General features: G+C 33.9%; 1 protein-coding gene across 3 annotated transcripts in view; it reads left to right on the top strand.

Moving 5' to 3' along the window:
• LOC106470839 (caspase-1-like) overlaps positions 1-9,260 on the top strand; it is a 15,073-nt gene extending 5,813 nt beyond the window's left edge. For 2 of the 3 annotated variants that reach the window (XM_022399476.1, XM_022399475.1), the window contains exons 4-6: positions 1-51; positions 2,535-2,661; positions 8,665-9,260. The exon at positions 1-51 ends at the window's left edge or, in 1 of these variants, runs on beyond it. In XM_022399476.1, the coding sequence (XP_022255184.1) occupies positions 1-51; positions 2,535-2,661; positions 8,665-8,890 (404 nt within the window). In that variant the 3' untranslated portion in view covers positions 8,891-9,260. Of the gene's footprint in view, positions 52-71; positions 130-2,534; positions 2,662-8,664 lie in introns of all 3 variants that reach the window. The other variant, XM_022399474.1, reaches the window with a different exon arrangement.
• The last annotated feature ends 684 nt before the right edge of the window (positions 9,261-9,944 follow it).

The raw sequence follows: 9,944 nt of genomic DNA, 5'->3' as shown, positions 1-9,944 counted from the left end.
AACCTAAACTTTTCTTTTTTCAAGCGTGTCAAGGAAACATTTACCAAAGAGGTAAGTTCTGAACAAGCTTAGCAGGAAAACCTAAACTTTTCTTTTTTCAAGCGTGTCAAGGAAACATTTACCAAAGAGGTAAGTTCTGAACAAGCTTAGCAGGAAAACCTAAACTTTTCTTTTTTCAAGCGTGTCAAGGAAACTTTACCAAAGAGGTAAGTTCTGAACAAGCTTAGCAGGAAAACCTAAACTTTTCTTTTTTCAAGCGTGTCAAGGAAACGTTTACCAAAGAGGTAAGTTCTGAACAAGCTTAGCATAATTTCTCTCTTTTGGTTCCTATTTTAAGAAATTATATGCAAGAGAAAATTGTTTTCGAATCAGATGGCCTTACTTCAAAAAATCCCCAAAGCCTTTCATAGTTGTTCTCACGTTATTCAAAGTTCTGAATGTTCTTAACGCAACGATGAGAAAGTTATCTCTAGTTGCATTCAGAAGGTGAATGAAATTTACAGAAAATGAATGCAGGCATAAAGTACAAGAAACTTTCCCAGCACTGATCAGTGGTTGGTAAGTTTGAAGGTTATGTACATTACTGACGTGTAAGTCAGGTACAGTACTGATGTGAAAGTTAGGTACAGTACTGATGTGAAAGTTAGGTACAGTACTGACGTGTAAGTCAAGTACCAGTACTGAAGTGTGAGTAAGGTACAGTACTGACGTGTAAGTCAGGTACGGTACTGACGTGTTAGTCAGGTACGGTACTGACGTGTTAGTCAGGTACGGTACTGACGTGTTAGTCAGGTACGGTACTGACGTGTTAGTCAGGTACGGTACTGACGTGTAAGTCAGGTACAGTACTGAAGTGTGAGTAAGGTACGGTACTGAAGTGTGAGTAAGGTACAGTATTGACGTGAAGTCAGGTACACTACTGATGTGTAAGTCAGGTACAGTACTGACGTGTGAGTAAGGTACAGTACCGACGTGTAAGTCAGGTACGGTACCGACGTGTAAGTCAGGTACAGTACCGACGTGTAAGTCAGGTACGGTACTGACGTGTAAGTCAGGTACGGTACTGACGTGTGAGTAAGGTACGGTACTGACGTATAAATTTTTGTAATGTTTTAAAAGCTGGGATATTTATATAGTTTTTTTCAACAGGCTGTATACTGATTGAAAAGCAAGTACTAGTAATTCAAACACTTTAAATATACTTGTATCACCAATGGTTTAAGTGCTATTGTCTTTCAGCAACAAAACAACCATTCTTTGAGAAAGTTTTGTATCACTTCAGATTAGTAAACAAATATGAAAAATTCCACCAATAAAAAAAAAATCATGTGTTTTGTAGCTTAATAAAGTAAAAATATAAAAGTATTTATAGCTTTTTACAAAGAAAAATTTAAATAATTGTTTCCCCTGCTATTATTAGTGTTACTTATAAGTGTTGCTATTAGTTGATGTAACTAAGTATTAGAGTAATTTATGTTTATAACGTAATATTTATCTAACTAATAATAGCATTACTTATAGGTGCTGCTATTAGTTGATGTAACTGTAAGTATTAGAGTAATTTATGTTTATAACGTAGTATTTATCAAACTAATAATAACGTTACTGATAAGTGGTGCTATTAGTTGATGTAACTGTAAGTATTAGAGTAATTTATGTTTATAACATGGTATTTATCTAACTAATAATAGCGTTACTGAGAGGTACTGCTATTAGTTGATGTAACTGTAAGTATTAGAGTAATTTATGTTTATAACATGGTATTTATCTAACTAATAATAGCGTTACTGATAAGTGCTGCTATTAGTTGATGTAACTGTAAGTATCAGAGTAATTTATGTTTATAACATGGTATTTATCTAACTAATAATAGCGTTACTGTTCGTTATAAACATAAATTACTCTAATACTTACAGTTACATCAACTAATAGCAGCACCTCTATTATTAGTTAGATAAATACTACGTTACTTATAGGTGCTGCTATTAGTTGATGTAACTGTAAGTATTAAAGTAATTTATGTTTATAACGTAGTATTTATCTAACTAATAATAGCGTTACTTATAGTTGCTGCTATTAGTTGATGTAACTGTAAGTATTAGAGTAATTTATGTTTATAACGTAGTATTTATCTAACTAATAATAGCATTACTGATAAGTGCTGCTATTAGTTGATGTAACTGTAAGTATTAGAGTAATTTATGTTTATAACGTAGTTTTTATCTAACTAATACAGAAATATCAGTTTTTTTTTGTGCATCTCAGTTGTGTTCTTTTTTTAAAACTGAATTAATAAATTGAAAAGACAAGAAAGCTGTTTTTATTATTTTTTTTAAATAATTGTGTTTCTCCCAATTACTGATTATAGTAATAAAAATTACCTGTTGGTTTGAAGTTTTAATGTTTAATGGAATGATTATATTAATGTTTGTTGCTACAAACTTGCCAGAGAATACTCCTATTTCCTGCATTGTTGTTAGCGTTATTATTCAACATTTGTGGCATACCGTAAATGTAACTTTAATATTTATCAGGTTATTTCACTGATCATCCAGCTGAAGCAATACAGGAGCTAAATATATCTACGGACAGTCTAGCTCAAAACTTGTACAACTTACCAGAACATAGTGATATACTTTGTGCCTTTGCAACAGTCCCAGAGTAAGTATGTCGACCTGACTGTTTGTTAATGATATATGAATATGAGTACCTTCAGAATCAGATGATTTAATATATATTCTCATAAATATACTTACAGGCTATTCCAAATACACAGTCAGTTTTGTAGATTAGCAGGACAACTTGACATTTGGTACCTACATTATTATGGGCCTTCCTGCTCTGTCCAGATTTTTTATAGGGTGGGTGTTGTTCAAATTTGTCACACAAAACATACAACAAATCACTTTTTGAGTATGTGACACATTATAAATACCCTGTAACAGAGTAACACACACATCTGTAAATACCTTAACCAGTGTTTGTTTGCATATATTGTTTGTTATCAGTTTTATGGGATATTAAATCACATATGTCACCACTACTCAGGAAGAACAGTCTACCAAAGCTAAAGAAGTTGCTTCTAAATCACTGTTTACCAGCTGTATTTGTACACTGGATCACTTTACCTTAAACTAACTGACAAGATACCGATAAACTCAGTTTTACTATACAATTTCATTAACTTTCAGAGTTATAGTAATGTGATTGTACGTTAAACAGTTTAATATATATAATTTATACTGCATGAAACAATTTTCTTGGATAGCTAGTACTGATTGGCTTGTAGCTCATGGTAATGTTAGTAGTTGTCTCGTCTGTTTGGTTACTGTATTTGTACAGATCTGTATAAACTATTCAGCTTGTAATTATTCTTTAGACCATACCTGTATTTTTGTCACTGGATATACATTTTCCAAAATGGACTTACCTCCTTTCACACAAAAGCTATCTTGATTCTTTCTGCCTTCTAAGCATTGCTAAATACATTTTTAGTAATCAGTGCACTAGTCTTTATACCACACCAGTTTGTGCCATTTCTGAACATGTACATATCATGTGACTACTCTCCACCTATAGTATTGTGCCACCTATAACAGCACAGCTACCTACCTTTACTATTCCTGCTCAATCCTCATTTTTTTTATTGACATGATAGTTTAGATGTGTGTTTAATTTTTTTGACTACAGTTTTTGGTTGTTGCCATTTCTGAACATGTACATATCATGTGACTATCTCCACCAATAGTATTGTGCCACCTATAACAGCACAGTTTAGATGTGTGTTTAATTTTTTTGACTACAGTTTTTTGGTTGTTGCTATTTCTGATGAAGTTTATTCAACAATTTCTAATTTTCGTGTTTGATTTCGTTTTTTCCACGAATGTGTATTTGAAATTTTCTCATTCCCAAATTCTATGTGTTTTAGTATGAATTTGAGGTTTCCTTTGATGGACAATGATATTACCATGTCAGTCAACAGTGCATACGGCACAACTTTCCAGGACACAGGGTTGACTTTATCTACTGAGGAACTACATGCCTTGGTTGGTTGGTGGGTCAGAGTCTTACGTTCAGCTGGTGTTTTCTTCTTTTTAACGTGACTGTTCTTATAGAAGAAGACACTCATTGAGTTGCCACTTTGGTCTCTCCTTTTTCAGGCACCTTCCCCCAATTGCTGGCTGCTATGTCTTTTGATTGGGGGAGACTTGTTCTACTCCTCCTTTAGCATCAAGTTCTCTCAAGACATTTGTGGTAAGTTTTCAACATGTATACTTCACACCAGGTTTATGTACCCTTGGTAGGCCTGGTTCTGATGACCTTCTTTACACATGGGAAACTTGTTCCCCTCTTCCTTTAGCATCAAGTTCTCTCAAGACGTTTGTGGTAAGTTTTTCAACATGTACACTTCACACCAGGTTTATGTACCCTTGGTAGGCCTGGTTCTGATGACCTTTGCACATGGGAAACTTGTGTATTTCACATCATCAGTGCTCAGACTTTGTTAAGTTAGATATTTAGATGTACTTTGTTGTCTATGTTACTTTAGTTTAATTATATGTTACATATTGATTATTACTTTATAATTTTAGTAAATTTAATTGTTATGCACATTCATTATTATTATATATTTAGTGGACTAGTTACATTTAAATGGTTTGTCTATTTCCTATTTATAAAAATTTTATTAACTTGATATCTTTAATAGTTTATACTTATCATTACTACTGCTAACATATAATTCATTGTTCTATTTGTTAATTAATGTAGGTTGTTAACTGTGTGCCTTCTTGTCCCCATTTACGTCAGTGTTGGACTTCTTTACGTGTCTTTTGTCTTCTTGGTTAACTTGTGTAATGGTATGTTAGATATTGATTATTTATGTTTACACGTTAGTTTTTATTACATACTTTGTGGACTGGATACATTTAGATAATTTGTTTCATGTATAGGTACTTTGTTAATTGGGTATGTTTGGTTAGTTTGTACCTTCCATATCATTACTACTACTAACAAATAATTTCTTTAAATCATTTTTTTTGTCATTGTTAAGTATATATCTTTCCTCCTAATATTAGTCAGTGTAAGTTATAATTCTGTGTCCTTGTTGTCTAGGTTACTTTCTCTGTCTTGTTACTGTCTTTGCCTTGTTACTTCACTGACATGATTGTTTCTTTCCTATTCTTAGGGCTGAGCTTAGCTTTGGTTTTTTTCCTACATTCATGATTCTAGACAGCTCTTTATATGTTTTGTCAGGGATTTCAAACTTTTTCCTGACTTTTTCACTCTATGAGTCTTGCATTCTTCCTTCTTGGTTTGACTGGCTTCTGCTTGCTTCCTCCAGTTTTCACTCCAGAGTACACACTCCTACAAAATACAGAACAGGTTGGTTTCCTTATGACAAGGGGAAGTCTAATCTGACCCCCTCTCAATACCCCATTCATTTGGGGGGGGGGGTCTTTCCAACGTAATTCTCTTTGTCTTCGAGTTTGGAGTGAGCAGTTCACTCATCCCTCACCTTTCTTATGGCTCAATATGATCGATCTCTTTTGGGGATGTAGACTTCCTTAGAAGCTTTCATTCTCATGGGTTGGGGTTGTATACATTCTCTTCAGTGTACACTCCTTGATCAGTGAAACTTCTTCTCAGATCCCTGAATTAGTGGTTGAACAGAGTCCAAACTGCAACTGAGGTGCTACTTACTCCACCTTGTCTGGATTTACATTTTTTCTCTTAAGGGCCCGAGGTTCTTACTTCAACTCCTGGGAGATTTTCAGTCTCTGATCAATCAAGGAGTCATTCTCCATATCACCTTTATCGAGCTTTTGGTTGTTTGTCGAGCATTGACCCACCTCCTCTGGTGGATATAGTCTTCCTCCAATGGCGATTCTGCACGTCCTTTTGCCTGGGGTAAGTCTTATCGCTTCCTTTCATCCATGTTTTCTTTTCAGCTTCCCTAATCTTAGCATCTTCTTTACGGATCCTACCTTGTGGTGGGTGTTGCCCGGTCAAGTATGCTTTGTCTCAAATGTATTTTGAATAGTTACTTCCCATCCTTCTTCGCCACTAACACTGGTGTTTTTATTCTAGTGCCTGCCAATTCTCAAATGTGAGAATTGTGTAGGAATAGCAAAGGGAGCTAGCTGCACCGTTATAGGTGGCACAGTACTATTCATGGAGGGTAGTTACATGATAGATACATATTCAGAAATGACTCAAAACTGGTGCCCTGATTGCAAAAAATTCTTTTAGCAATGCTTAGAGGGCAGTCAACAATCGAGAAACCTTTTGTGTGAGGGATGGTGAGTACCTATTGGAAATAAACTTTCACTGTAAGAAAAGTAACTTTGCAAATATACTTTTTGTTGGAATATACTTTGGATTTTATTCTCCTATAGTAACTACTGGGGGTATCCTCCACAATATAGCTTAAAAATGGGATAATAAAATATACTGTAGAACAATGTTTTGGCTCCTCATAGTGCCAGATTAATGGTTGTGAAATGTCATTTTATTATACGTTTGTTTATCCCATGTTAGCTGTTTTTAAGTTTTAAAACTAATATTCCTGTTGGTGTACTGTGACTTTTTTGGTATTTTGTGTTCTCTCAAGTATATGTAGATTTGTACAAAGATTATTAGAACTGTACCTAGAAGGAAACTACCCAGAAGTATACTAAGGTTATTGGGACTATTAGCCTGTGTAAAGGTACACTGCCCAGAAAGATACAAAGTTTATTAGAACTGTTGACCTGTACCTAGAAGGAAACTGCCAAGAAGTATACTAAGGTTATTGGGACTATTAGCCTGTGTAAAGATACAAAGTTTATTAGAACTGTTGACCTGTACCTAGAAGGAAACTGCCCAGAAGTATACTAAGGTTATTGGGACTGTTGACTTGTGTAAAGGTATACTACCCAGAAATATACAAAGGTTATTAGAACTATTGACCTGTGTAAAGGTATACTGCCCAGATATATACAAAGGTTATTAGAACTGTTGACCTGTACCTAGAAGGAAACTGCCCAGAGGTATACTAAGGTTATTGGGACTGTTGACTTGTGTAAAGGTATACTACCCAGAAGTATACTAAGTTTATTGGGACTATTAGCCTGTGTAAAGGTACACTGCCCAGAAAGATACAAAGGTTATTAGAACTGTTGACCTGTGTAAAGGTTTACTGCCCAGATATATACAAAGGTTATTAGAACTGTTGACCTGTACCTAGAAGGAAACTGCCCAGAGGTATACTAAGGTTATTGTGACTGTTGACCTGCTCATAAAGAGATACTGCACAAAAGTACATTTAATGTACCAGTACACTGAGTATTCTTCATGTTACACCTTCATCCACTTACTAATGCACTGGAATTGTATCACCTTTAATGTACACTATTTATTTAAACCATCCTCAGGCAATGAACAAATCATAGTTTAAGAAGCAAAGATGATGCTCTTTGGTTTACATTCAAGTTAGGATGTACCATGTGTATACACAAACTTCCTTTGATCTGGAGCATCTTTTCATTGGCTGTACTTCCCAGATGCTGAAATTGTTGGCAGTAACTCTAATATCACAGTTAATGACGAAGAATGGCCAACTGATTATAAAGTGTATTTTGTGCATGCTGTTTAATTCTTGAACTCAAGCAATGCATTGTAGAGCTCACATAACCATAGTTACACCTCGGACATGTACATTTATTGATGAAATAAGAGAGGTGCATATTATGGATCCTGTCTCTAAATTTAAAATATACGACATATCGGTTTGAAAATAATTCTAAACTCAATTTGTGGGTAAATTTTGTAATTGAAAATTGCTTTAATCTTTTTTCTTAAATTCTATTTCATTTTTGTCAGTAAAAGGTAGAATACAATAAAATTATTTCTTTAGTTTATAATTCATTGGGCCTATAATAAAGTTAGTTCCTTTTCAGGAGTTCATGAAGAATTAAAGGTTTCCTGTACAATTATTTGATAAAATTATCTAAAAGCTTTGTACATTTCTAAAATCAGTAAATGTGTTGAAACTAAAGAAATAGTTTATTGTATTCTACCTTTTACTAGTAAACGCAATAGAATTTAAGAAAAAGATTAAAACGATTTTTAAATTTAGAATAGTTTTCAGACTGATATGTCGTATGTATATTTCAAATTTAGAGACAGGATCCCTAAAATGCATCTCTCTTATGTCATCTATAAACGTTACATAGCTGTTATTGAAAAGTTTAGGCATGGTACGTTCTACAAGTGAATGCTGAAGTTTCCATATTGGAACAACGAACCACCTCATTTCAAAAATTTGGATTCTGCTCCACACATATCAAAGGTTTGCTTGGAATATTTCAGTGTCAAATATACTTTTTATCACAAACTGCAAGCTTTCTTTGTGAGTGTCAAATTATATTGTGCATTTTCACACCAGGTGTAGTTTTTTTGTTTTGAAGTGCTCAAACATAATGGATGTTGTATTACAAACACTGGATGTACTATACTTTACTTTCACTGACATTAATAATTTGTTTAACTAATTGCTAATGATAAAAATATATTTTTTATAAATTCAATTAAATATGATATATTAATCTTTTAAATTATATTTTTTATTATAACTAAACATGCCTCAATCATGAAACTAACATAATGTTCGCTTTTCAACAGCTACGTATCATTCCGTTCAACATCAAATGGGAGTTTCTTTATTCAGTGCCTGGTTACTCAGCTGGAAAAGTATGGAGCTGAGGAGGACATGTTATCCATCTTAACTCTAACTAATAATTCCGTTGCCGATCTTAATGCACCAATGGCCGATAATGTGTACAAACAAATGTCGGTATGGACTAGTACCTTACGTCGCAAAGTAAAATTTCTTAAAGATGAAAGTTAAAAGTATCGGAACATATTTCTTTACTTTTTAGTGGTAACCGTTACGGAAGTTGGAGATATATACATACACACACACACACACTATATTATTGTTCATTACTAATACATTAATCGTTGCAATCAAGAGTTTGGTTCAAATCTCTGGTCTGTCACTTACGGGAGAATACTGCCCATAGTTTTGACATTGATTACCGCATGTGCTAATGAGTACTGTTTGATCATGAACTGTGTGTGTCAGATATGCAAGTTTTACTTTTTATTCTGCTACAACAGTACCAAAACAAGTTTGTTGAAATATTGACCAATCATGGTTTGATCTGCAACTGAAATATTCATGAATTAAAAGAATTTGGTGTATAAGTTTGTGTTGTTATCATCATCATTTTATTAATGATAAATAAATACTGTAATTATGTCATTACTACTGAGAAAGATAAAAATACAAAATAATTTAACCCAAGTGCATGTGAAAGGTGGACGTTTCTTCCAGGGGGTAAACTGGTCCATCTTTGAAAAGTACTTGAGTTGTAGGGTTTTGTTTTTCATTAATTAATTTTTTTTTTACAACAAAAGTTTGTTAAAGTTATATTTAAAACTTAACAGATTCAAAGAATTGAGTTTAAAATGTTATTTCAGCATGAGTATTTGAAAGGATCAGAGGTAGAAACTGTATTACAGCATGATCTTATAAATTTCAACCACTGTCCTAGAAACTGGAAGTGTACAAGAGCACTAATTAACTATAGAGCTGGGTATGTCAAACCATCGTTTGTAATAGTAACGAACGAGCAGGGTATGTCAAACCATCGTTTGTAATAGTAATGAACGAGCAGGGTGTGTCAAACCATCGTATGTAATGGTAAGGAACGAGCAGAGTATGTCAAACCATCGTTTGTAATAGTAATGAACGAGCAGGGTGTATCAAACCATCGTTTGTAATGGTAATGAACGAGCAGAGTATGTCAAACCATCGTTTGTAATAGTAATGAACGAGCAGGGTGTATCAAACCATCGTTTGTAATGGTAACGAACGAGCAGGGTGTGTCAAACCATCG

This window comes from Limulus polyphemus, unplaced genomic scaffold (assembly GCF_000517525.1).
Source record: "Limulus polyphemus unplaced genomic scaffold, Limulus_polyphemus-2.1.2 Scaffold4244, whole genome shotgun sequence".
Classification (NCBI taxonomy): domain Eukaryota; kingdom Metazoa; phylum Arthropoda; class Merostomata; order Xiphosura; family Limulidae; genus Limulus; species Limulus polyphemus.
Note: the sequence above shows the minus strand (reverse complement) of the source record. Positions and strands in the feature narration are given on the sequence as shown.